A 27,443-nucleotide genomic window follows, 5' to 3' on the forward strand; every position below is an offset into this window, starting at 1 on the left:
TGGAAGGTAGTTGAGACTTCAGGGGCACTCAGGCAGCAGGGACTTGGGACTCTTTCTGATGACCCCTGTTCCTGTGGCTCCAGTGCTGTCTACTTTCGCTCTCCTCTTGTGGTTGACTGCCTTTCACTGCCTCTCTGAAGCTTTTGCTAATTGATGGTTTCTGTTTCCTTCTGATTTCAGCTTTTATGTATTTCATCCTTGCCCCACCTTACCCCACAGCTGCTACTGCATAGCTTCTATCAACTCTTAGTTTCTGCTTCCTCTCGATTTCAGCTTACTCTCTCTACCACCTCCCCCCATCATGGGGAGGGCTGCCAGGCTCTGGAATAGAGGAGGGCAGAGGCCTCAGCGCATCTTCACCGTCTTTCCTTTCTTTCCCTCAGTGTCCTGGATCTCAATGCCTTCGAGAGACAGAACAAGGCAGAGGGGCTGGGCATGGTGAATGAGGATGGAACTGGTGAGGCCCTTTTGGGCTTCCCTCTCCCTGGGGCATCCCCTTCCTTCAGGATCTACTCCCTCCCCCAACATTGCCCAGAGCTCCCTTGTCGCCCACACACCCTCCCTCCCCAAGAGCATCCTCAGGTTCCCCCTCCTGCAGTGGTCCCAGTCCTGCCCTGCTCCCATTCCTCCAGAGTCTCCCTCCCCCTGGTCCCACCCTTGGGTGTCCTTCTGTGTTCTCTCACCCATCGCCACATGGATCCCACCCTCCACATGCCCCAAGTCTCCAGCCCGGGTTGCTGTTCTCTCATTAATGTCCCTAATCCGGTTAATTGAGTCTCCTCTTTGCTGTGTTGTGACATGTCTAACCTTTCTGCCCTGATCCTTGCCTCCTGCCTCTCAATCTCTACCTGTCCATCTCTCTTTATCTTCCCTCTTCTTTCTTCCATTCTGCTTTCACCTTCTTCTTGTTCTCTTCTTTGCTTCCTTGCTCCTTTTTGCTCTTTATCTCTATGGGTTGTTTCTCTCTCTATGTCTTCAATCCTGACCATATCACTGTGTGTTTTTTTCCTGTCTCTCTGTCTCCTTCTGTCTTTCTTTTTCCTTCTTTTTCTTCTGCTTCTTCCTCCCATCCTGTTGGCTGCCTCAGTCATCAACCGCCAGAACGGTAATTCCCGGAGCCCATTCCTTGCTATGCTGCTGCCACCCCTCCCTTCTAACCCACAACCGCCCCCCTCCACCTGGTGGCTGAGGATCTGGGACATCCAGGGGAGGGAGGTAGCATGCCGGCGGAAAATCTTGAGATCAGGGCTCTAGAGACCAAGAGTCGGGTCCCAGATTAGCCACTAACAACACATGGAACTATGAATAAATCGCTTACTTTATGTAAGCTTGTTTCCCCATGTGTAAAATAGAAGCAAGAGAAGATGGCAAAGATCCTTTTCCAGCTGGATGTTGTTGGAGTTCCAGACCCAGATTCGCAGTCCCGAGGTGGGGTGAACCCCACTCCCACATACCCGGCTCTCTGCACCCGCGACCCCAGATTGATCGAGTCTGCTGTTCCCATCCACCAACCGGATTGGTTGCCCCCAAGCATCCACTCTGATTGGTGTGCGTGCCTCCTCTGCGCCTGCTCTGGTTGGCCCGAACATTCACTATCTAGCTTTCCCCTCGCTCGTCCCGCCCCCTATAGTCTACAGTGATTGGCTCCTTTCAGATGCCCGTTCTGATTGGTCCATGTTTACACTCCTCCCCCTCTGCTTTTCCTGGATTGGCTGCTTTTAAGACGTCTGAGCCAATTGGCTTTCGACCGCATCTCCTGCTCATTTCTCTCCTGCACATAGCCTTTGCGTGAAAGTGACTTCAACCCCCATAATCTATTAACCGCCCCCCCGCTCCGCAGTGCTGGAGGGGAGCTGAGGGAGGTATCAGTAGCCCAAACCTCTTCTAGGTCGACAGACACTCTTGGATGTCACACAAATGGTGACATCGAGGAGACACTGATACTGTATAAAGACATTTGAGGCCCAGCTTCATGACTCGGGGCCCCTCAGTCTCCTTCTGCTGATGTCCTGGACTTTGAGGTTGGGACTTCCGGTGTCATGGATTCCCATGGCCCTCATAGTGTCTTTAAAATGGTGGCTGCTGCTCCCTGCGCACCTGCTCTTTGTGCATGTGTGTGCAGTGTGCATGGGCCGTGTGCACACTTTCTGGTGTCTTCGCGCATCTGATGTCTTCTGGACCATGCCTTACCCCCCGCTTCCACCCAGGAGAGAAGGTCATGGCAGATGATGAATTCACCCAGGACCTGTTCCGATTCCTGCAGTTGCTCTGCGAGGGTCACAATAATGGTGAGGAGGAAAGGAGGGTGAGGTGGAGAGGCGGGCAAGGTCTGCGATGTGTCTGGAAGGGTTGCCTGAGTTAACCTCCAGTCCCATTCTCCCCTGATCAGTGATGAGCTCACCACCCTTCCAGACCCCACTGTCCTCGACCCCACAGTCCTTCATTCTTTACTTTCAGCCAGTGTCAAGCCCTGTCTGCCCACCTTCCTAAATCTCTCTTGAATTTCAGAAACCCAGCCACTTTGTTTCACTTTCACCTCCTCTAACCAGTCCAATTCCCCCAAAGCAATCTGCCAAAACCCAATTTGGCCAAAAATCAATTTTCACACATGAGCAACTCGCCACATGCCATTTTCCCACAGGCATTTTGCAGCAGCTGGCAAAGTTCGGTAAATGCGGTGGATTTCCTTTAACTCTGGGTCTGCAGAGGGAGAAATTGCCTGGCATTTCTAAATGAATCTCTTAGAACCACCTATTAATTTTGCTTATAAAATACTTTGCCAGGAGGAAGTCTCACATTCTCTTGCCTAACTTAAACAAGTTTGAGTTTCCACAACTTTTGTTCTGGTTCAGACAATATAACCAGATGAAAGATGACACAGCAATTTAATTAAATACATCACTGGTGAGAAAATGACACCTCACGTGGCACACAGTGTACAACGTTAAAGGAACAGTTTGAAATTCTGAACAGCAAACATCCCACCCAATGCAGTTTCCTATGACAAACATGTACAGTCTTGAAGTTGTGGTTATAACACTTAGCAGGTGATAAGAAACCACAGACTGCCCAGAAATTAACCTTCATGACAAGAATGGGAGTGATTCTAAACCTAACTTCCATAGAACCTGCACCCTGGCTAGCATTCTTTAAGGTAACTGGTAAACAACTTTAATTTTCACTCTTTTCTTTTCAACAAAAGATAAAGCATGAATCATTGTTTCCACAGCTAGTTTTCCTTCAAGTTCTGTTACATACCTTAGTGCCAAATGACTAACGTTTTCTTTCTTTAACGAAAGTGGAATCAGTCTTTGGGATTTAAAATGAATTTTCGTCTCTGGGTCTGTGACTTTTTGGAAATAAGAATGTTCTTTCAGTGAAATTTCTTTCTCCCACCAAATCTGCCATCCAGCCTTCTGCCCAAATTTGTGGATTCATAAACCAGTCTAGCCGAATAAATGTTTGAAATATCTTTCAAATCTTAGAGGCTTTGCATGTTTTGAGTGTTCAGTGTCATTCAGAGCAGACAAAAGCCAGGGAGTTGTAGCTAACCATTTAGGCTTATGTTCTGATTTAAATGAACACAGAAAAAAGAATTAGAAAACAAGGTTGGTGGGAAAGCCTATCAATTTGCTTATAAAATCTTGAATGTCTGAGTAGACTTTTCGTCTATCACATGAAACCAGGCAAAAGGACATTCAGACTGAAATAGTGATTGTGAAGTGTTCAGAGGGAAGTCAGGTAGAAGTAAAACTTCAGGAGAAAAAAATTCCAAGGGGCTGTTGAAGCCATCCTGGGCAACACATTGCTATAACATCAAAAGGATTTAACTGAAGTTTGTGTTCATTGCCTTGATAATCTGATGAATTGGTCATATGACAAATGGGTCTATAGAAGCTGTTCTCAGACTCAAGTGTGCCTAGGATTCACCTGGAGGCCTTGTTAAAATAGACTTTTGGACCCCATCCCAAGCCTTTGATTTAGTAATTCTGGGATGGAGCCCAGGAATTTGCATTTCTGACAGGTTTCTGGGAGATGCTGACTCTGCTAGTCTGGCCTGCTGCTTTGAGAATCACTGCTCCAAAGCACAACTTAACCTCAGCACTCTCTTTAAGGCCCCTTAAGAACCGCTGTTGTTGGAACTTGCCAGTGATTCAGTGGTTAAGACTCCGTGCTTCCAATGCAGGGGGCGCAGGTTCCAGCCCTGGTCTGGGAACTAAGAGTCCACAAGCTGTTGTTTATTGAGCACTTAACATACCTGTTCTAAATTTAGAACAGTGCAGTGTTCTAAATTCATTATATATACTAACACATTAAAATCTCAGGACAGCTTGATAAAGTAGGTCTATTGTGACCACCATGTTACATATGGGAAAATCAAGACACAGTCTGCCACACAGAGAGGTCACACAGTGAGAAATTTGAGCAGCCAACGCCTACTCATCTTTCAGGTCATAGCTCAGAGGTCCTCTCCTCCACGAAGCCCCCCATGACCACCCAGTCTGAGTCAGGCAGCTCCTCTGGGTTCCTCCAACCCCCTGAGCTTCCTCCATCACAACCATGATCATCATAATTATTATTCCAGAACTTCTCAACCACACACTGAAGAAGGGAGAATGGTTTAATAAGCCCCCAAGTAGCCATCACTCAGCTCAAATTATAAGCTTTCTGTCATAGAACGTTTTTCAAATAGTGGGAACTGACTCACAAGATGGTTGTGAATCAAGTTTATCGCCGAGATTCTCATTTCTAATTGCACATTGGTATGTCTGGGGAGCTTTGCAAGACACTAACGCCCAGTTTTCACCCCAGATAGTCTAATTTAATTGGTCTGGGATGAGTTATGAGCACTGGGAATTTTAAAATTCTCCAGGTGTCTCTAATGTGCAATCAAGGTTGGGAGGTTAAGAATATACATTTAGTGCATTGAGATCAGAATTCTTTCTCGTTAACTAGTACAGGGCACAAAATAGCAGAATGCATGGGACATACTGGGGTTCTCAGGTGGTGCTAGTGGTAAAGAACCCGTTTGCAATGCAGGAAACACAGGAGACTCGAGTTTGATCCCTGGGTTGGGCAGATCCCCTGGAGGAGGGCATGGCAACCCACTCCACTATTCTTGCCTGGAGAATCCCACGGACAGAGGAGCCAGGCAGGCTACAGTCCACTGGGTCACAAAGAGTCAGACATGACTGAAGCGACAGCACGCATGCACACATGGCACATAGTAAGGGTGTGTGAATCTACTGGTTCAGGTATATGTGGATGTCAGATTAGACAGCCCTCCTGGGCCTCAATATAAACATGTACTGTGTTTCCTACTGTGGGTTGCAGTTAGAAAAGATTGAAAAATTACCACATGACAATAGAAACTTCACAAGGGCTTCACTTTTACTCCTGTATCCCCAGGGCCTTGAACAGTGCCTGCATATGCGCTAAGTCACTCCTATCATGCCCAACTCTTTGCAACCCTATGGACTGTAACCTGCCAGGCTACTCTGTCCGTGGGATTCTTCAAGCAAGAATACTGGAGTAGGTTGCCCTGCCCTCCTCCAGGGGATCTTCCCAACCCAGGGATCAAACTTGAGTCTCCTGTGTTTCCTGCATTACAAGCAGGTTCTTTACCACTAGCGCCACCTGGGAAGCCCTGAACAGTGCCTGGCACAGAGTAAATGCTCAGTAAATTTATAGTACTGAAGTATAAGTGACCAATCTTCATCTATCATTAGCATAAATGATAAATATATAAACAATAAATATAAGTATATAAACAATAAATATATATTGACTAAATGAACAAATAAATGACAGATGCTTATCTCCTCTGCTTCTCAGTGGCTGTGCAATAAATTTTTTTTTGAGAAATGAATGAATAACCAATCTTCCATTGCTCCAGCACATAGTAGGCATTCAGTAAAAAAAAAACTTGTGAATGGCTAAAGGTTGAATCTCCATTTCTCCCTGCTGTATTATAGATGCTCAGTATATATTTTGGGGGGGAAATGAATAAATGATTGACCTGCCACTACATCTGGCACATAGTAGGCCCGCAATAAATATTTATTACACAAAATGGATAAATGATCCTCCATCTTCCTCTAACACATAGTAGGCACTGATAAAGAGTTATTAAAGAAATGATTATATGCTTTCTGACATACAATAGGCACTCCATAAATATTTATTGCATAAATGAATAAAGGACCCACTGTCCATCTCCTCTAGCACGTGTCCATCTCCTCGAGCTCAATGAATGAATAACTTTTCATCTCCCTAGATTTCCAAAATTACCTACGGACACAGACAGGGAATACAACCACTATTAACATCATCATCTGTACCGTGGACTACCTCCTGCGGCTGCAGGTGAGGCTGTGAGGCCGTCCAGGTGTGACCTGGGCAGGGAACTGTTGGGCCATAGCTGGCCCCAGCAGCCGCTCACACTGCGTCTACCCGCCAGGAGTCCATCAGCGACTTCTACTGGTACTACTCCGGCAAGGATGTCATTGAGGAGCAAGGCAAGAGGAATTTTTCCAAGGCAATGTCGGTGGCTAAACAGGTGTTCAACAGCCTCACCGAGTACATCCAGGTAGGGTTCGCTCTCTGGGGGGAGGCGGGGCAGTCTCGCATCCCTCGCCCTACCTGGTGCTCACGTAGAACCTTTGCCACCCAGGGCCCCTGCACTGGGAACCAGCAGAGTCTAGCGCACAGCCGCCTCTGGGACGCCGTGGTGGGATTCCTGCACGTGTTTGCACACATGATGATGAAGCTCGCGCAGGTTCGGGCCCCCCTGTTCTTCATCCTAATGCCTCTGGACACCCCCTAACTGGCACGTTTACAAGTTTTGCCCTCTCAGTTTTCCACCCCAGGGTTCCCAGCGGGTTCCGGACGGGTCCCATCTTCCTTCTGGATGGGCCTTCTGCCTGACGTCGCCTCCTCCCCTCCACCGCCAATCGGCTGGTTATCTATCTATAGTTCCATTGGTCTGCGCTTGGGCCCCGCCCCCTCTGGCCCAGAACTCCTCTATGGTTGGTTGGTGTTCACACCAGTGGGATGGATCATCAGCCGATTGACGGTGGAGGGGAGGAGGCGAGGTCATGCGGAAAGCCCGTCCAGAAGGAAGATGCTGAACCAGTCTGGAACCGGCCGGGAACCCTGGGGTGGGAAATTGACTGATGGGGATAGGAAAAGGGTTGGCGTCTAGATCTGGGCCTGAGGCTGAAGCAGTGTTTTGGTTCTTTATTCTGCTTGCGGCAGATGACTCCTATCCAGTGCATCCATGATGTAAGGTCCCTGTCGAGCCCCATCTCTAGCATCTTCGTGCTCCTTTTGCCCCACCACCTCCACCCCTTTGCAGTCTTGTCAATGTCTCACAAACATCTTGTCCGTTTGCTCTGCTTCTGTCTGGTAAACATATTTCAAGGCTGCCAAATGCCCTGCAGGAGGGCTCAGCATCTGAAAGGGCACCATCCAGACCCTACACATCCTAAGTAAAGACATCGATGTGTTTATTCCAGCAGGTGGCAATATTCTATATTTTATAATTTCCCAACAGGAAGAGTCTTGAGGAAGGGACGCTTTTTCTAATTTACTCAAAGGTGCCACAGGGGCTGGCAGAAACCCTGTCTGGTGTCATCTGACCTTTTGAAAGGAGTTGAATTTAACTACACAGTTTCTCAGTGTGAGTGAGTTGAAGTCAAGCTGTTGTAATCTTAAAACTCTAGAGAACACTGGTATCTTTGTAGAGATTTCCAAATCTTACAGAATTAATTCATCAGCCATAGCCTAAGTTACATTGCAAAAGCTAGAAATCCAATGCAAAGTGGTGGCTTACAAAAAAAAAAAGAAGAAGAATTTATCAGCTCACATCACAGATCAGATCATATCCAGGGTCTAGAATGCTGTTAGTAGAAATGTCTGTCTCCTCTCTGGCTTCATTATCAAGCAGGCACTTCCCAGGGGCTGGAAAGAATGGTGTCCTGGTGAGGCCCTCTAACAGCTTCAGAGGGGAAAGAACCCCTCTTTAGCTCCAAGAAAAGAGTTGCCATACTCTTATTGGACTACAGAGTCACATGCCCATTCCTGAACCAATCACCCTGGTCAGGGAAAAGAAAGTTCTGATTGGCCAGACCTGGTCCAATACTCACCCCTAGAACCAGGAAGGTGAGTTTAGTCCTATATTCTCTGAGAGCAGGATTGTTGAATCAATTAAGTAGCTGTGTCTTGGGCAGGCACACACCACAGGCACTCACCAGGATATGAGATCCTGGAATGTTGGAATCTTTGAGTCAGAATGCAGAGCTTTGGAATCATGGGAAAGTGTTAAGATTAGAGGGCTTTTTCCCAGGCGGCACTAGTGGTAAAGAACCCTCCTGCCAATGAAAGTAGACATAAGAGATGTGGGTTTGATCTCTGGGTTAGCAAGATCCCCTGGAGAAAGAAATGGCAACCCACTCCAGTATTCTTGCCTGGAGAATCCCATGGACAGAGGAGCCTGGCGGCTACGGTCCATAGAGTTGCACAGAGTCAGGCACGACTTAAGCAATTTAGCACGCATGCGCGCACTATAGGATTAGAATTAGCAACTCAAGAACTAGCATGGGGTAGCCTTACATCAAGCCTTACAACTAGCAAGGAGGAGCCTTACATCCCATTTACCTGGTGCCCTTACCCTTCTTCCATTTTATTAGGTAGAACCTTATGAAATTACCGCTTTGTTGGCAGCATGCCTGAATATTGTCATTTTTGTGTAGTTCAGCCTCATACAAATAGGGACCATGAGGCAGAACTTCGATAATGTTGGAGACTTCTGTGGGCCCTCCATGAGACACTATAACAGGAGAAGCAAAGTGTCCCCACATTCTTCCCAAAAGACTTACCAGAGAGCCCTTAGCTGTGCCCTGCAGCCTTCTTCCTGAACCCAGAGTCTCACTTTTTTCATCACACATTCATTCAACAAACATTCAGCCTCCCACTGTAGGCCAGGTGCAGTGTGGAGCTCTCATCCCTTCCCAGATCTGTGTCAGTGTCCCCAGTATTTGCTCCTGTCTGTCTCTGTCTCTCTTGGTCCCAGGCATCTGCTCTCAGCCCCATACTCCTCCTAGCCCTCTGTGTCAACCAGCCCTTGCCATTACACATCCCCCCTTGGGCTCACTTTCCCCAAAATGTCGACCCCAGCCCCACAATCTTGTCTCTCTGCCCTTTGCCCTGCTTCCGAGGAACATGTCTGGACTCGGGTCCCCTCAGAGGTAAGATGGGGGAAGAAAAGTGGCCTTAGGCCCTGCTGGGTGGATGGAAGCAGATGGAGGTGGGAGAGGCCTCTCTGCCAAAAAGAACCCTCACATAGCTGGGATGTGGGGTCCCTAGGACTCAAGCCAGATCGAGCTGTTGAAGGAGCTGCTGGATCTGCAGAAGGACATGGTGGTGATGTTGCTGTCACTACTGGAAGGTAAATGCCCAGTGGCTGGGGGTAAGTGGAGGGTACCAAGGTGCAGACAAGCTCGAGAATGGCCCTCAGACCCAGGAGAGTGTAAGCCTCAACCCCATCTGACATCATGTCAGGGTCAGTGCATTTAAACCGCTGTAATAAGCTCTCCAAACACTTATTGAGCACTTATTATGTGCCAGGTCCTATGTACATATGATAATTTATTGATTGCCCAGAGAAATCTTAATCAGGTGGGTGGCCAGGACACTTTTTAAAATGTCTGCCCTGAATCATTATTTATTTGCTGAATGTGTCAGTTAGTTCTTGCTGCCTAACAAATATTCCTAAAATGTAGTGGCTTAAAACAACCATAATTTATTACTAATTAATAAACTAATTTAACTTGCAGACAAAGACTTTTTCTATAGAGGTTCATAACAGCATCCTCATTCTTTTATATGGCTGCATATTACCAGTTGTGTTGTGATACAGTGATTCATTTAACCACAACCCTATCAATGGACATTCAGAGTTGGTTTGTTTTTTAATATGTTTATTTATTTTTGAGTCTTCATTGCTGCACACAGCTTTCACTAATTGCAGCGAGTAGGGGCCACTCTTCATTGCAGTGCACGGGCTTCTCATTGTGGTGGGTTCTCTTATTGCAGAGCAGAGGCTCTAGGCACACCAGCTTCAGTAGTTGCAGCTCGTGGGCTCAGTGGTTGCGGTGTGCGGCTCTGCTGCGTGTGGGTCAGTAGTTGAAGCACACAGGCTCAGTAACTCTGGCTCCCAGACTCTAGAGTACGAGCTCAGTAGTTGCGGTGCGTGGGCTAGTTGCTCCCCAGCATGTGGGATCCTCCCAGACCAGGGATCAAACCTGTGTCCCCTGTACTGGCAGGTGGACTCCCATCCACTGTGCCACCAGGGAAGTTCCACATTCAAGGTTTTTAAAATATATTTTGCTATGACAAACCATTTGGCAATGAATAATCCTCCTACAATGTCTTAATTTTTGGTAACTAGTCATTAGCTTTTAAAAATCAGATTTAGGGACTTCCCCTGGTGGTTCAGTGGTTAAGACTCTGTGTCTTCCAGTGCAAGGGGCACAGGTTCGATCCCTGGTTGGGGAACTAGGGTCCCACATGCAGTGCATGGTGCAACAAAAATAAATAAATAAATCATAAATTTAAATTTAAAAAATCAAGTTTAAAAGCAGCAATCCCTTTAAACATTTTGTTTTTGAAAAATTGAAAAACTCAGTGTCCAGGGTCTACAGTCTCACATGGCAAAAGTCAGCTGAATTGGATTAAATAACAAAATAATATTAATATTCAATCTGATGTTGATGACAGTGCTAAGATTAGATAAGAGAATGTCCTCATCATTTAGAATATATATGTGGAAATGTTTGGGGTAAAATGCCTCATGTCTGCAGCTTACTCTTTAATGATTCAGTGAAAAAAATAGAGGAAGCGGTATTAAAAAGCAAACATGGCAAAATGTAAGCCATTGATCAATCTGGAATACATGAAGTTCCCTTGTACTCTTGGAAACTTCATGCATTAATACATTTGAGATTATATGAAAATTGAAAGGTCCGAAAGGAAGCTGGAGCCAGTTTGGGGAATTGCCTGGTAGTCCACTGGTTAGGACTTGGCAGTTTCACAGGCATGGCCTGGGTTCAATCCCTGGTCATGGATCCTGCAAGCCATGTGGTGTGGCCAATAAACAAATAAAAGTGAAATTCTGTTTAAAGAGAAGCTTGAGCCAGTTTGCTTTGGGAGCGGGGGGAGCATGGTGTCCCAGTTTACCACAGTCTCCACCTCTTCCTATTGTCTGCCCTCCAGCCTACCTCAGTCTTCTACGGACTTCCCTGGCCCCTATGGACTTGGGAAAGACTTAGGTGTGTGAGCTCTGAGGTCTTACCTCTCTGGGTTCAAGTCTGCCCCACCGCCTCACTGGCTATGGAACCCTGAGTGTGGAGTCTCTCTGAGTCTATTTCCTCATCTGTACAAATGAACAGGGACTCATGTTCCTTACAAAGATGAGGTCACGCCAATGTAGCCGTTGCCATGGCATCTGGGACCTGCTGTTAGCTGATGCCGTTGTTATCTTTATTGATGACTCCCCCAGCTGTAGGGGGAGGAGGACGGAGACAGGATCAGCCAGGTTCACACCTGATGCTGTTGCAGAGCAGGAAGTGACCCTTTGGGGAGGGGTCAGAGCTGGCCGGGAAGTTCCACCAGCACAGGGCATCCTGGCAGCTCCTGAGCTAAAGAGGGGAGGCAGGCCACATGGGGACCCAGAGAGGAGGTGCTTTGGGGTCACACTGATCGGGGGCTGCCCACAGGGAACGTGGTGAACGGCATGATTGCCCGGCAGATGGTGGACATGCTTGTGGAATCCTCATCCAACGTGGAGATGATCCTCAAGTTCTTTGACATGTTCCTGAAACTCAAGGACATCGTGGGCTCTGAGGCCTTCCAGGACTATGTCACTGATCCCCGTGGTCTCATCTCCAAGAAGGACTTCCAGAAGGTGGGTACTGGGAGGTGGATGGGTGGGGGAGCCAAGGGCCACTTGTGCACCTGCCTGGCTGCCTGCTTTGGTCAAGAGACTCCTCTGGGCACCTCCATTTCTTTATCTGTAAAATGGGAATAAATCCATCCTTGGAGTTTTTTGGTGTTTTTTTTTTAATAATTTCATTTATTTAAGAAAATTTTTTAGCTGTGCTGGGTCTCTGTTGCTGCACCAGCTTTTCTCTAGTTCAGGCGAGCAGGAGCTGCTCTCTGGTTGAGGTGTGCGGGCTTCTCATTGCAGTGCCCTCTCTTGGTGTGGAGCACGGGCTCTAGGGTGTGTGGGCTCCAGCAGCTGTGGCTCCCCGGCTCTAGAGCACAGGCTCAATAGTTATGGTGCAGGGACTTAGCTGCTCTGTGGCAGATGGGGTCTTCCCAGACCAGGGATTGAACCCATGTCTCCTGCATTAGCAGGCAGATTCTTTACCACTGAGCTACCAGGGAAGCCCTTGGGTTTTGTTTTTGGTTTGGCTGAGCAGCATGTGGGCCCTCAGTGCCCTAACCAGCCATTGAACCTTCCCCGCTACATTGGAAGCAGGGAATTTTAACCACTGAACTGCCAGGGAAGTCCTCCTTGGAGCTGTTTTGAAGATGAAATGCGTTAATACAAATAAGAACCAGTATTTCTATTATCATTATTAATAGTCATAATTTTATCATTATTATAAATAGAGATCAGTTTTTCAGTTGATAAACATCCATTGGGTTTCTCCTCTGCATTGGGCCCTGTGCTGGTACCGTGACCATGGACAGAGCAACGCCTGAGACAGACACAGCCCTCCCTTCATGGGGCTTAGAGACGAATGGGAGAGGCAGTCACTAATGACCACTGCAGGTCTAAATAATGAGACTGTTAGGAGGGAGAGGCAGGAACCAGCTTTATCCAGGAGTCCACCCACCTGGCTTTGCCATCCTTTCTATCCCAGGTAAGTCACTCATCTGCTCTGAGCCTCAGGCTCCCCATCTGTGAAATGGGGCTAAGATAATAACATTAACTGTTTCAAAGGACTGCTATGAGAGTGGGCAGTGGGTGAACAGTGGATAGTGCCTGGAACACAGAATACAGGAGATATTGCCCGTTATTATTTCTATTATTACTGCCAGATCTTTTCCATCACTATTTTATCTTTTTCATTTCAAATAACTTCAGGCTTATGGAGAAGTTGCCAAGAACATTACATAAAATTTCTGCATACCGTTTCACCCAGATTGAAAATATGTTAACTTTTTACCTCATTTACTCTGTCATGATTCTCCTTTACCTCTAAATACTTCAGGTAATGAGAATGAGTTCATTCCCTTCAGTTCAGTTCAGTTCAGTTCAGTTGCTCAGTCGTGTCTGACTCTTTGCGACCCCATGAATCGCAGCACGCCAGGCCTCCCTGTCCATCACCATCTCCCAGAGTTCACTCAAATTCACATCCATTGAATCAGTGATGCCATCCAGCCATCTCATCCTCTGTCGTCCCCTTCTCCTCCTGCCCACAATCCCTCCCAGCATCAAAGTCTTTTCCAATGAGTCAACTCTTCACGTCAGGTGGCCAAAGTACTGGAGTTTCAGCTTTAGCATCATTCCTTCCAAAGAAATCCCAAGGATGATCTCCTTCAGAATGGACTGGTTCGATCTCCTTGCAGTCCAAGGGACTCTCAAGAGTCTTCTCCAACACCACAGTTCAAAAGCATCAATTCTTCGGCGCTCATCCTTCTTCACAGTCCAACTCTCACATCCATGCATGACCACTGGAAAAACCATAGCCTTGACTAGACGGACTTTAGTCGGCAAAGTAATGTCTCTGCTTTTGAATATGCTATCTAGGTCAGTCATAACTTTTCTTCCAAGGAGTAAGCGTCTTTTAATTTCATGGCTGCAGTCACCATCTGCAGTGATTTTGGAGCCCCTCAAAATAAAGTCTGACACCGTTTTCACTGTTTCCCCATCTATTTCCCATGAAATGATGGGACTGGATGCCATGATCTTCATTTTCTGAATGCTGAGCTTTAAGCCAACTTTTTCACTCTACTCTTTCACTTTCATCAAGAGGCTTTTTAGTTCCTCTTCACTTTCTGTCAAAAAGATGGTGTCATCTGCATATCTGAGGTTATTGATATTTCTCCCAGCAATCTTGATTCCAGCTTATGTTTCTTCCAGTCCAGCGTTTCTCATGATGTACTCTGCATAGAAGTTAAATAAGCAGGGTGACAATATGCAGCCTTGACGTACTCCTTTTCCTATTTGGAACCAGTCTGTTGTTCCATGTCCAGTTCTAACTGTTGCTTCCTGACCTGCATACAGATTTCTCAAGAGGCAGGTCAGGTGGTCTGGTATTCCCATCTCTCTCAGAATTTTCCACAGTTTATTGTGATCCACACAGTCAAAGGCTTTGGCCTGGTCAAGAAAGCAGAAATCGATGTTTTTCTGGAACTCTCTTGCTTTTTCCATGATCCAGCGGATGTTGGCAATTTGATCTCTGGTTCCTCTGCCTTTTCTAAAACCAGCTTGAACATCAAGGAGTTCACGGTTCACGTATTGCTGAAGCCTGGCTTGGAGAATTTCGAGCATTACTTTACTAGCGTGTGAGATGAGTGCAATTGTGCAGTAATTTGAGCATTCTTTTGCATTGCCTTTCTTTGGAATTGGAATGAAAACTGACCTTTTCCAGTCCTGTGGCCACTGCTGAGTTTTCCAAATTTGCTGGCATGTTGAGTGCAGCACTTTCACAGCATCATCTTTCAGGATTTGAAATAGCTCAACTGGAATTCAATCACCTCCACTAGCTTTGTTCATAGTGATGCTTTCTAAGGCCCACTTGACTTCACATTCCAGGATGTCTGGCTCCAGATGAGTGATCACACCGTCGTGATTATCCAGGTCGTAAAGATCTTTTTTACATAACCACAAAACATTTATGCAAATCAGGAAATTATCTTCGACACAATGCTGCTATCTACAGATTTTATTCAATTTTCACCCTTGAAGGAAGTTTTCCCTTGTCAGGGATCCAGTCTGGGATCAGGGATTGAATTTAGGCATCCTGTCCCTTTGTTGCTGCTGTTCAGTCCCTCAGTCGTGTCTGACTCTGCGACCCCGTGGACTGCAGCATGCCAGGCCTCCCTGTCCCTCACCATCTCCTGGAATTTGCCCAAGTTCATGTTCATTGCACTGGTGATGCCTGTCTCTTTAGCCCTCTTCAATCCAGAACCCTTCCTTGGTTTGTCTTTGCCTTTTATGAGCTTGACGTTTTTGAAAAATAGAGGCCAGTTGTTTTATAGGATGGCCCTTAGTGTGGGCTTGTCTGAGTTTTCCTGTGATCTGACTGAGGTTATAGACTTCGACAGGAATATAAGAGAAGCACTGTGTCCTTCTTGGTATCGTCTCAGGAGGTACGTGCTATTAGTACTTCACATTTCAGTCTGTGTTCGCTCGGCTCACTTGGTGAAGGTGTTTACCAGGGTTTCCACTGTAATGATACTATCGTTCCCCTTGGTATCTTGTGAGGATGTGCTTTGAGACTATGTAAATATCCTGTACTCAGGTTGGCATCCATCAGAAATGCTTATGTCAAATGATTATCACTCTAGCAGTTGATAAGAGATAGTTTTTAAATTTTCTGATGTCCTTTACCTTCATTGTGTGTGTATGCTCAGTCATGTCCAACTCTTTGCGACCCCAGGGACTGTAGTCTGCCAGGCTCCTCTGTCCATGGAATTTTACAGGCAAGAATACTTGAGTGGGTTGCCATTTCCTACTCCAGGGGATCTTCCTGACCCAGGGATCAAACCCATATCTCTTGTGTCTCTTGCGCTGGCAGGCAGATTCTTAACCACTAGTGCCACCTGGGAATTAGATACCTTTTAGAAAATTTTTATTGCATTATAGTTGATTTACAAAGTTATGTTAATTTCCACTGTACTGTAGAGTGATTCAGTTTTACATATATATATATAATCTTTTTAATTATGGAGTATCACAGGATGTTGAATAGAGTTCCCTGTGCTATACGGTAGGACCTTGTTGTTTATCCATTCTATATGTAATAGTTTGTATCTGCTAATTTCACACTCCCCATCCTTCCCTCCCCCGCACCCCCTCATGCAACCGCAAGCCTATTCTCCACTGTCTGCGAGTCTGTCTCTGTTTGGTACATACGTTCGTTTGTGTCATATTTTAGACTCTGCATATAAGTGACACCGTATGGGATTTGTCTTTCTCTTTATGACTTACTTGGCTTAGCATGATAAGCTCTAGGCCCATCCGTGTCGCTGCAAGGTCGTTATCTCATTAATCTGTAGGACTGAGTAGTATCCCATTGTCTACGTGTGCTGCGTCCTCTTTTTAGGTCCTTATTTATGACTGCACTGGGTCTTCACTGCTGCATATGGGCTTTCTCTGTTTGCCAGCGGGGGCTACTCTTTGTTGCCCTGTGTGGGACAACACATTCTCATTGTGGCGCCTTCTCTTGTGGAGCATGGGTTCCAGAGCATGCAGGCGCAGTAGTTGCGGAGCACAAGCTTAGTTGCTCCGAGGCACGTGGACTCTCCCCAGATCAGGGATTGAATCCATGTCTCCGGCATTGGCGGGCAGGTTCTTAACCACTGGACCACCAGGGAAGTCCCCGTACCACTGGGATTATCCATTCATCGGTTGATGGACATTTAGGCTGCTTCCATGTCTTAGCTATTGTAAACAGTGCTGCTATGAACATTGGGGTGCATGTATCTTTTTGAATTAGTGTTTTGTCTGGGTATATGCCCAGGAGTGGGATTGCTGGATTATATAGTGATTCTATTTTTAGTGTTCTTAAGGAACCTCCATACGGTTCACACCAATTTACATTCCCGTCAACAGTGTAAGAAGATTCCCTTTTCTGCACAGATTAGGTACCGTTTTACTGTAAGGAAGAGTTTTTCCTTTCTCCTCCATTTACTTGTTTGTTTATGCATTTGTTCATTCATTTATGTCGGTACAGACCTATGGCTTCTTATTTTATCCTAGGGGTTGCAATTGCTGCTGTCCATCAGCATTTAAATAAGCCCAGGGTCACCCAAGTTAAGTATAAAGTGCCCCATGCCTCCCAGCTGTCCTCCAAGAGCCTCCCTGCCTCTCTGTCTCCCTGCTTCTCAGCCACGCCTCCCAGGAGCTGTCTACACTTGCTCACTCCTTTCTCACCTCCCACTCCTTCCCTCATTTGGGGTTTGGTGGCTTCTGTCCCTGTCACTCTCCTGAAACTACACCAACTAAGATCATCAGGGATCTTTCCACCCTACCATCTCTCCTCTGACCCGTCATCTTGACAGCATTTGCCACAGTTGGCCATGTCCTCCCCCATCCCTAGCAATGCCTGCTTCGCTGGGCATCTGTGCCACCCACCCCTGGGACCCCTACCTTCCCTGGCAATCCCTCACAGATTCTTTTTTTTTTTTTTAAGATTTTTAAAATGTGTACCATTTTAAAAGTCTTTATTGAATTTGTTACAATATTGCTTCTTTTTTTCTATGTTTTGGGTTTTTGTCCCAAGACATGTGGGATCTTAGCTCCTCGAACAGTGATCAAACCTGCTCCCCCTGCAATGGAAGATGAAGTCATAACTACATTGCTACCTAAGCTTTAGGGAGAAGGGATAATATGTATCATGTTCTTATGTTCTCACTCTGCGCCAGGTCCTATGTGTAAATGAATGGTAATTTACAGCAACCATGAGGTAGTAAGGACTATTTTTTTATTCCCATTTTACAGAAGTGGAAACTGAGGCACAGGGAGGTGGAAATGCTCTGTTTAAGGTCACACAACTAATTGACAAGTCTGGGATTCAAATTTAGGCAGTCTGACTCCACAGTACACTGCCCCCAGGGTCATTCACTTACTAGCTCAATAAATAGTCAACGAGCACCTCCTGAATGCCAAGCCTGCTCTGGGGAGTCCCAGCCATACTCTCTCGACCAGCAGATTTTCAGCGAGAGTCTGAGGGGGGATGGCTGCAAGAGAACCCGAAAGCATAATGCAGGAGCTAAAGTCATGTCATTTATCTATCTATCTATCTATCTATCTATCTATCTATCTATCTATCTGTATATATAGGCCATGCTGTGCGTCATGTAGGTTGTTAGTTCCCCATCCAGGGATCGAACCTGTGCTCCCTGCAGTGGAAGCATGGGGTCTAACCACTGGACCGCCAGGGAAGTCCCCTGCATCATTTATCATTTTAAAAGGACTCTACTCAGCAAAGGAAACCATCAACAAAATAAAAAGGCAACTTACAGAATGGGAGCAATATTTGCCAACCTCATATGTAATAAGGGGTTGATATCCAGTGCACACAAAATGTTCATGATAACTCCAACACAATAAAATCAATAAATCTATTTTAAAATGAGCAAAAGACCTGAATAGACATTGTTTAAAGAAGGCATACAAATGGCCAACAGGTACATGAAAATGTGCTCAATATCGCTTATCATCGGGAAAATGCAAATCAAAAAAACCACAATGAGATATCACTTCACACCTGTTAGGATGGCTGTTATAAAAAAATAAAAGAGAGAAAGAGAGAACGAGTGTGGCAAGGATGTAGAGAAAAGGGAACCTTTGACCATTGGTGCTGGGAATGTAAACTGGTGCACTATGGAAAACAGAATAGAGGATTCCTCAAGAAATTAAAACTAGAACTACCATAAGTGAAGTCGCTCAGTCGTGTTCGACTCTTTGTGACCCCATGGACTGTAGCCTACCAGGCTCCTCTGTCCATGGGATTTTCCAGGCAATAGTACTGGAGTGGATTGCCATTTCCTTCTTCAGCGGATCTTCCCGACCCAGGGATGGAACCCAGGTCTCCCGCATTGTAGACAGACGCTTTACTGGCTGAGCCACCAGGGAAGTCCCATATGACCCTGCAATCCCACTTCTGGATATCTGTCCAAAGGAAATGAAACTATTATCTCAAAGAGATGTTTGCTCTCTCATGTTCATTGCAGTATTATTCACAATAGCCAAGGTGTGGAAACAGGCTAAGTATCTGTCAATGGGTGAATGGATGAAGAAGGTGGTGTGTGAGGGGGCATAGGTATACCTATGGCTGATTCATGTTGATGTTTGGCAGAAACCAACACAATTCTGTAAAGCAATTATCCTTCAATTTAAAAATAAATAAATTTAAAATTTTTAAAAAAGTAGAAGTACTACCAAAAAAAGAAGGTGGTGTGTGTAAACATGTAATGAAATATTATTTAGCCGTCCATTATTTTTTATAATTTTATTTATTTTATTATTTTTATTTATTTTGGCTGTTCTGGGTCTTCGTTGTTGCACAGTCTTTTTGCCAGTCATGGGGGCTACTCTCTAGTTGTGGTACGTGGGCTTCTCATTGCAGTGGCTTCTCTTGTTGGGGAGCACGGGCTCGAGGGCATGTGGGCTCGGTAGTTGTGGCCACGGGCTTAGTTGCTCTGTGGTGTGTGGAATCCTCTGGGACCAGGGATTGAACCCATGTCCCTTGCATTGGCAGGCAGATTCTTATCCACTGGACCACCAAGGAAGTCCTGCAGTATATTCTAGAGATACAGGGAGTGTCCTGATTATTTTGTATAGGTGTCCAGTATTCCACTTTGCATATGTATTATGGTTTATTTGATAATTTCCCATTTTTCTTCAAAAATAATTTATTATTCTTATTGGTATTTTCACTTACCTATTTATTTATTTATTTTTGGCCATGCTTTAAGTCATGTGGGATCTTAGTTCCCTAACCAAGGATCTAACCCATGCCCCCTGCATTGGAAGCACAGAGTCTTAACCACTGGACTACCAGGGAAGTCTCTGATTATTCCCTGTTGATGGACACTCACTGTGTCCCCAGTCTTTTGCCATTACAACACGTGCTCTCATTAGGGCTGCCATGCATAGTTGTTCAAGCTGTGCACCGTACAAAGGTGCCAATTTATAGCACAGATATTGTAAATTTGTACCACAGGTTTCCAGCAGATGGAAGTAAGTGTGTTGAGGAAGCCTCCTTGTGGGCCACTAGCAATGCTGACTAGAACAATATGTGCATACATCTTTTTGTATGTGCAGTTATATCTGAAGATAGACTTCCAAAAGTGGGATTGCTGGGCTAAACGGTAAATGCATTTGTCATTCGGACAGATTTTGCCCTCTGTTTTTCCTTCTCATAAGCAACATGTGAGGCTGCCTCTTTCCCCACAGCCTCATCACCAGACCACATTTGTCAAATATTTGGATTTTTGCCAATCTGATAGGTGAAAGGGGGTAGTGCTGTGCAGTTTTAACTCACATTTATCCTGCTATGAGTGCCGTGAAGCATCTTTACACATTACTTTGGGCTTCCCAGGTGGCACTAATGGTAGAGAACCTGCCCGCCTATGCAGGAGACGTAAGAGGTGCAGGTTCAATCCCTGGCTCAGGAAGATCCCCTGGAGGAAGGCATGGCAACCTACCCCAGTATTCTTGTCTGGAGAATCCCATGGACAGAGGGTCCTGGTGGCCTATGGCCCAGAGGGTCACAGAGTCAGACACGACTGAAGTGGCTTATCATGCGCACATTACTTCTTTTGTATTACTTGTTCAGTGAACTGCCTGTGCCCTTGGCTTACTCTTCTACTGGGATGTTGGCAGTTTTCTTCTTGATTTCTAGGAGCTCTTTATATATTGGGCCGCTTATAACTTTGCTAGTGATATGAGGTGTACTTCTTTTTCCTAGTTCATCATTTGTCTTTTGCCTTTGCTTCTGATGGCTTGTTTGTTTATTTGTTTTTGGGGGGGAGGAGTTTGGACATGCATAAAACTTATTTTTTTAATTAAATTTAGTTTTTTGGCTGCACTGGGTCTTCATTGCTGTGCTCTCTCTAGTTGCAGTGAGCGGGGGCTACTCTCTAGTTTCCATCCAAGGGCTTCTCGTTGCGGTGGCTTCTCTTGTTGAAGAGCACAGGCTCTGGGCACATGGGCTTCAGTAGTTGCAACACATTAGCTGTGGCTCACGGGTCTTAGAGCATGCAGGATTCAGTAATTGCAGAACTCGGGCTCAGTAGTTGTGGCACACAGGCTTAGGTGCCCCATGGCAAGTGGAATCTTCCTGGACCAGGCTTTGAACTCATGTTTCCCGCATTGGCAGGCAGATTCTCAACCAGTAGACCACCAGGGAAGTCCAAGACTTGATTTTTATGTAGAAAATCATTTAAAATATTTGTATTAATGTTAAACAAGATAGGTAATACAGGGGTACATTCCTTTTGTAAAAAAATTCAGAACTTACAGCTATGGTTGAGGTTACCTTTGATCCCTACCTCCCACCCATTTCTCATCATATCTCTTCAAAGGCTGCCATGGTTATCCTCTTGGTGTTCAAATCTCCAGGCATTTATTTCTGCATTTCCTTTCATATGTAAATCTGCATTGAAAAACATACAGAATTATTTTAGGGTTTCCCAGGCTCTTCATGGTTGACAGAGTTCTTGACAGTTTGCAAAACATATCTCCAGTGATAAGTACTTGGCAGATTCCAAAACATCTATGACAGTTTGGAAAGCCCTTCCTGGTGGGTGAAAACATATCTTAGGCTACTAATTTATTCTTGGCACTATTTTGCAGTTTTCTTTGTTTTTTTTTTTTATTAGCAAATGTTTTTGTACATCTCTCTGAATTCAAGACTTCCTTTTAAAAACATCTTTATTGAGATATAATTCATATACTATCAAATTCACCCATATAAAAGGTATAATTTAATGGGAGGAGTTTTTTGGTATATTCACAGAATTGTGCAGCCATTGCTACAATCTAATATTAGAACATTTTAATCACCCCAAAAAAAGAAACACCATGCCCTTTAGCAGTCACTTCCCATTTCCCCCACTCAGGCCCCTGCCAACTGCTAATTTGCTTTCTGTCTCTATAGATTTGCCTATTCTGGACACTTCATATCAATGGAACTGTCCAATATATGGTCTTAAAAGGGTTTCCTGTTATTTAACAAGCCACAGTGTCATTATCACCCCTAACTGAAAACAAAGCAATGAAGACAAATGAAAAAGATCCATAGCTCATTAAATCATCAAATGTCTGCTCTGTGTTCCAATTTCCAGATCTTCAAAATATCACATATAACTTTTTGTAATTTCTTTGAAGCAGCATCCAAACAAGGTCACCTAGTGCTATTCATTGCTAATTCTTCTCTTTAAAAAAAAAAAAAAGACAGCTTTATTTCTGTCTTTATTTTTGGCCATGCGGGGTCCTTCTTGCTGTACGGGCTTTTCTCTAGTGGCAGCGAGTGTGGACTACTCTCTAGGTGTGGTGTGCGGGGTTCTCTTGCTGCGGAGCACGGGCTCTAGAGCGCGTGGGTTTCAGTAGCTGTGGTTCCCGGGCTTTAGAGCACAGGCTCAGTAGCTGTGGTGCACAGGCTTCATCGCTCGTGGCATTTGGGACCTTCCTGGACCTGTGTCTCCTGCATGGCACGTGCATTCTTTTCCACTGAGCCACTACCACCAGGGAAGCCTGGTTGCTATTTCGTTAAACCTCCTTCTATTGACTGCTGTCCCTCCTTCACTTTTTCCTTTCCTGGCAGTTTATCTGCTAGAGATCCAGTCTGCTGATCCAGTAGAGCAGCAATGCCTGATAGAAATACAGGGACTTCCCTCATGGTCCAGTGGCTAAGACTCTGTGCTTCCAATGCACGGGGCCCAGGTTCAATCTCTGGTCAGGGAACCAGATCCTACATGCTGCAACGAAGACCCAGCGCAGCCAAATAAGTAAACAATTATTTTTTAGAAAGAGATACAATGGGAGCAACACATACAGTTAAGGAATTTCTGGTACCTGCACTTTTAAAAAAAGTGAAATGAAACACATGAAATTATTTTAAACAATATGTTATTTAACCTCCTCCACCAAAATTATATTTTGACATATAATCAATATAAAACTTATTAGATATCTTAAATTGTTTTTTTACACTGTCATCAAAATCCATAAGTATACACTGTTGCCACATCTCACTTTGCACCAGCCACAATTCTATGGCTCAGTAGCCACATGTAGCTCATGGATCCGTAGATACTTCTCTATTAATCGTAGAGTTTCCTGCCTTTGTTTGGATCTGGCTGATGCAACCTTATGGTGTCATTTAATCTGTTCCTCTGTCCCCTGCATTTCCTGCAAACTAGGACTTCGGTCACGAAGCTTGATCAGACTCAGGTTTGGAGTTTTGGTTTTTGGTTTTGTTTTTTCCTTTTTTGCCAGCGCCTTCCTTCATGGTGCTTCATATACCCATTAAGAAGCACAGCCTGTCCCCTCATCACTCCTTTGGTGATGTCAGCAACCATCAGTGCCTGACGCCCAGACACATTGGTTCATTAGAAATTGCAAAATGGAGATATTCTCATTTCTAAATGTCTGACTGTTACCCAGCTTCACATGGTTTCCCAAACCCAAAGCATCATATGATTTCCCAAACTTTACAAATCTTTATATTTTACAACAGGCTTTTCAATTACTTTTATGATTTAAAAGATAAGGTCAGCCTTCTTTTAAAAAAGGTCTTCTTGATTTTCCAAAATTGTAACAGAGTTAAAAAGTCTTCTCAGTTTTCAAAATGCTTAATTCATTTGACAAATATGCGCTGAGTGCCTACTGTGTGTAGCAGTGAACAAAACAGAGACCCCCCCCCCCCACCGTCAGAGCTGGTAGCCCAATGGGGAGGGGCAGATGAAAATAAGTAAACAAGATAATTTCAGGTTATAACCTGTGGTCTGAAGTAAATGAGCAAGGTGGTGTGCAACAAAGTGTGATGTAGTCAGCCCTGTAAACTGGGTGGTCAGGGAGGGCCGAGGACATTGAAGCTGAGAGCTGGATGCTACCCTGTGAAGGTAGGAGAGTTTGTGGCCTCCCCAGCAAAGGGGACAGCAAGTGTAAAGGCTGAAAAATGGAAACGAGGGATGCAGAGGAGGCCAGCGTGGCTGTTGAGAGGGAGAGAGGCAAAAATAAAGTCTGAGAGGTGATGGGGGAGGATGTGCTGAGCCTGGCTGGCTGTGGGGAGGACTCTGACTTTTAACCTGAATGCAATGGAGCTAAGGGAGGATTCTGAGCAGGGGAGGGATGTGATCGGACTCGGATGTTTACAGCGTCCCTCCAGCTGTGTGTGCGGGGTGGCGGGAGAGACTTTGGGGAGAGAAGAGGAGGAGAAACCAGGGAGGAGTCGCTGTGACCCTCTAGTGGGGGAGAGAACCGTGGAGGGGGCAGAAGTGTGTGTCCTAGGTCTTTTGAAAGCAGAGCTGACAGATTTGCTGATGGATTCGGTGTGGGTAGTGAGATGAAAGGGAGGGATCAAGGATGACTCAAAGATTTTAACTTAAGCACCTGGGTGGGTGGTGATGCTATTCCTGAGATGGGTAAGACTGTGGGAGGAGAGGTTTTGAAATCAAGAGTTCAGTTCTGGCCTTTTCCACACAGAGATGTCAGATAAGGCTTCATCTGTCACGTGTATGGATTCTGGGGAGCAGTCAGGGTTGGGATATAGACTTCACAATCATTGGCATGGGATGGCTTTCCGCGGCTTGAGCCTCAAGGCTCCCTCCATGGAGCGTGTATATCTCAAGAGTGAAGATTTCAGACCTGGGGCCCCTTTAACCTTTAGAGGTCTGAAAGAGGAGACTCCAGCAGAGGAAACTGACAACAGTCAGAGAGGAAGGTATTTCAAAAGAAAGGACAGGCAAACGGACAATGACAAAGAGAGAGCAGCAAATCACAAGAGCATGCAGAGTCCAGGACTGAACGGAGAGGATGGAGTCCCAGGCCCCATGTGGAGCTGGGTGGGGGAGTCAGATTTTAAGAGGGGCAGTGTCACACTGTATCATAAGAAAAGGAGTCAGGTTGATGGAGCGACAGTAGAAGGTGAAGAGTTCCTGTGTGATTATGTCTCCACGCTCTGTGGTTTCTAGAGCCCTTCATGATTTGCAAAGCATGTTACTCATTTAGAAAGCATTTTTGCAAAGTTCTTGGCTACAAAGCACTTTTTAGAGCCAGAAAATTTCGCTTCTGTTCATACCCAGAGCAACGTTTCTCAGACTGCATGTGGCAAACCATCTGTTGGTCATGAAATTAATTTAGTTAAGTCATGACCAGCATTTTTAAAAATAAAATAGAACATTGCAGAGTGCGTTACATAGCGAAAGTCAGAGTTGTGTCCTGAAATCTTTTTTTTTTTTTGTCACATTATAAAATGCATTCTTACTGTGGGTGCTGTCAAAACATTTAAAAGATTGCCCCAGAGAACCTTTTGCAAAAAGTGCAGCAGCAGAGAGCAGTATGAGAATATTCAATGGAAGTGTCTGTAAAGTAAAAAACTGGAAATAATCTAAATGTCTGTCATCAAACCTTCTTCTATGATGGTTGTCGATTTTCTTTCCTGGAGTCACCTTCTCTTCTGGATAGAATGCTGTATTTATAAAACAGGAATACTACACAGCAGTGGAAATGCATTCATCTGACCTATACATCAACATAGATAGATCTTGAAAACATACAGTTGAGTGAAAAAATTACATGATTATAATTCTTTCTGTCAAAATAATGTACAGGATACCAGATAAATGACAGGATATAGATAGTAGAAGTACTGACACATACTTCTTTTTTTATTGAAGTAGAGTTGACTTACAATATTATGTTATATTAGGTACAACATAGCTATTCAATGTTTTTGTAGATTATACTCCATTTAAAGTTATTATAAAATGTTGGCTATATTCTCCTTGCTGTACAATATGTACTTGTAGCTTATTGATTTTTTAATGTATTTTGCACCTCTTAATCACCCTCCCCTATCTTGTCGCTCCCCGCTGCCCTCTCCTCACTGGTTTGTTCTAGCTTGTCCTCTATATCTGTGAGTCTGTTTCTGTTTATTCTGTTTTCTCCTATGCTCATTTGTTTTATTTTTTAGATTCCACATAGAAGTGAAAACATCGATATTTCTCTTTGATCTATTTCACTAAGCATAATACCCTCTAGGTCCATCCGTGTGACACCCAGTTCTTTTTAAATAATTAATTGATTACTTTTCTTTTTGGTTGCACTGGCTCTTCCTTGCTTTTCCCAAGGCTTTCTCTAGCTGGGGTGAGCAGGGGCTACTCTTCATGGTGGTTTGCAGGCTTCTCAATCCAGTGGCTTCTCTTGTTGCAGAGACAGGCTCAAGGCTTGCAGGCCTCAGTAGCTGTGGTGCACGGGCTTAGTTGCTCCAAGGCCTGTGGGATCTTCCCGGACCAGGGATTGAACTGACGTCCCCTGCATTGGCAGGCAGATTCTTAACCACTGCACCACCAGGAACGCCCTGACACATAGTTCTTGGGAAGGATACACCAACTCCAGGATAGTTGGGGGAGGATGGGGAAATGGAGAAGAGGTACACAGAGGGCTCCAATCACTGCTGGCATGTTTTAGTTCTTAAAAATATAGTAGTTGAAAATGTGTCATCGTGAGCATTTGTTAATTCTGGGGTGATGAGTATATGACTCTTTATTCCCGGTTGAGATTTGGAGGCCTCCATTGTGTCCAGTGCCAATTATGCAGATGCTGAAAATGGTAGGATGGGGGATCAAAGGGTCTTGGGGAAGGGGTAGAGGGGGTGGCATGTATTGCTATCAGTCAGGACCCTGGCCTTGAGGGGGCTGGCCTGGAGGAAAGAGTGAGGATCAAACTGGGTGATAGAGGGAGCTGTTTGGACAGGATGGCAGGACTGACCTTTGAGGGAGAGATACAACCAGCACAGGGAGGGAACCAAGGAGAGAAATGCCACAACTCCGTTCTCCTCCTGCTCCCTGACCCCAACTGGGTGGCTCCCAACTGCAGCCAGAGGGTCAAGAGAGCCTCTGGTACAGACCACAGGTGCCACTGTAAGGGGTGAGGGTGGGAGGATGGGTGGAGAGCAGGATGGCCGGCAGGGAGCTTGGGACAGCATCCCTTTACCAGCTGCTACCCAAGTGCTGGGAGGCTTCCCAGGTGGCTCAGTGGTAAAGAACCCTCCTGCCAATGCAGGAGACATGAGATGCAGGTTCAATCCCTGGGTCGAGAAGATCCCCTGGAGGAGGGCATGACAACCCACTCCAGTATTCCTGCCTGCAGAATCCATGGGCAGAGGAGCCTGGTGGGCAACAGTCCATAGGGTCACAAAGAGTTGGACAGGACTGAGTGACTAAGTGTGCACACGAGTGCTGAGTTTCATCAATTCACATCTTACCACCAATGAAAAATGGACTCACCCTGACAGTGCATGTGTGGCTCAGCTTTGTGGAAATGCAGCATTCAGTAACTTTTAAAATATTTATTTATCAGCTGTGTTGGGTCTTTGTTGTGGTGCCTGGACTTAGTTTCCCCATGGCATATGGGATCTTAGTTCTCCCACCAGGGATGAAACCACTGTCCCCTTGCATTGGAAGGCGGATTCTTA

General features: G+C 45.4%; 1 protein-coding gene across 2 annotated transcripts in view; it reads left to right on the forward strand.

Moving 5' to 3' along the window:
• RYR1 (ryanodine receptor 1) overlaps positions 1-27,443 on the forward strand; it is a 126,399-nt gene that overhangs the window by 81,831 nt on the left and 17,125 nt on the right. For both annotated transcript variants that reach the window (XM_068993321.1, XM_068993320.1), the window contains 8 exons: positions 384-457; positions 1,088-1,105; positions 2,208-2,288; positions 6,278-6,366; positions 6,461-6,589; positions 6,674-6,778; positions 9,367-9,448; positions 11,778-11,965. In XM_068993321.1, coding sequence (XP_068849422.1) covers positions 384-457; positions 1,088-1,105; positions 2,208-2,288; positions 6,278-6,366; positions 6,461-6,589; positions 6,674-6,778; positions 9,367-9,448; positions 11,778-11,965 — 766 coding nt within the window. The remainder of the gene's footprint in view (positions 1-383; positions 458-1,087; positions 1,106-2,207; positions 2,289-6,277; positions 6,367-6,460; positions 6,590-6,673; positions 6,779-9,366; positions 9,449-11,777; positions 11,966-27,443) is intronic.

Source organism: Capricornis sumatraensis, chromosome 20 (assembly GCF_032405125.1).
Source record: "Capricornis sumatraensis isolate serow.1 chromosome 20, serow.2, whole genome shotgun sequence".
Classification (NCBI taxonomy): Eukaryota; Metazoa; Chordata; class Mammalia; order Artiodactyla; family Bovidae; genus Capricornis; species Capricornis sumatraensis.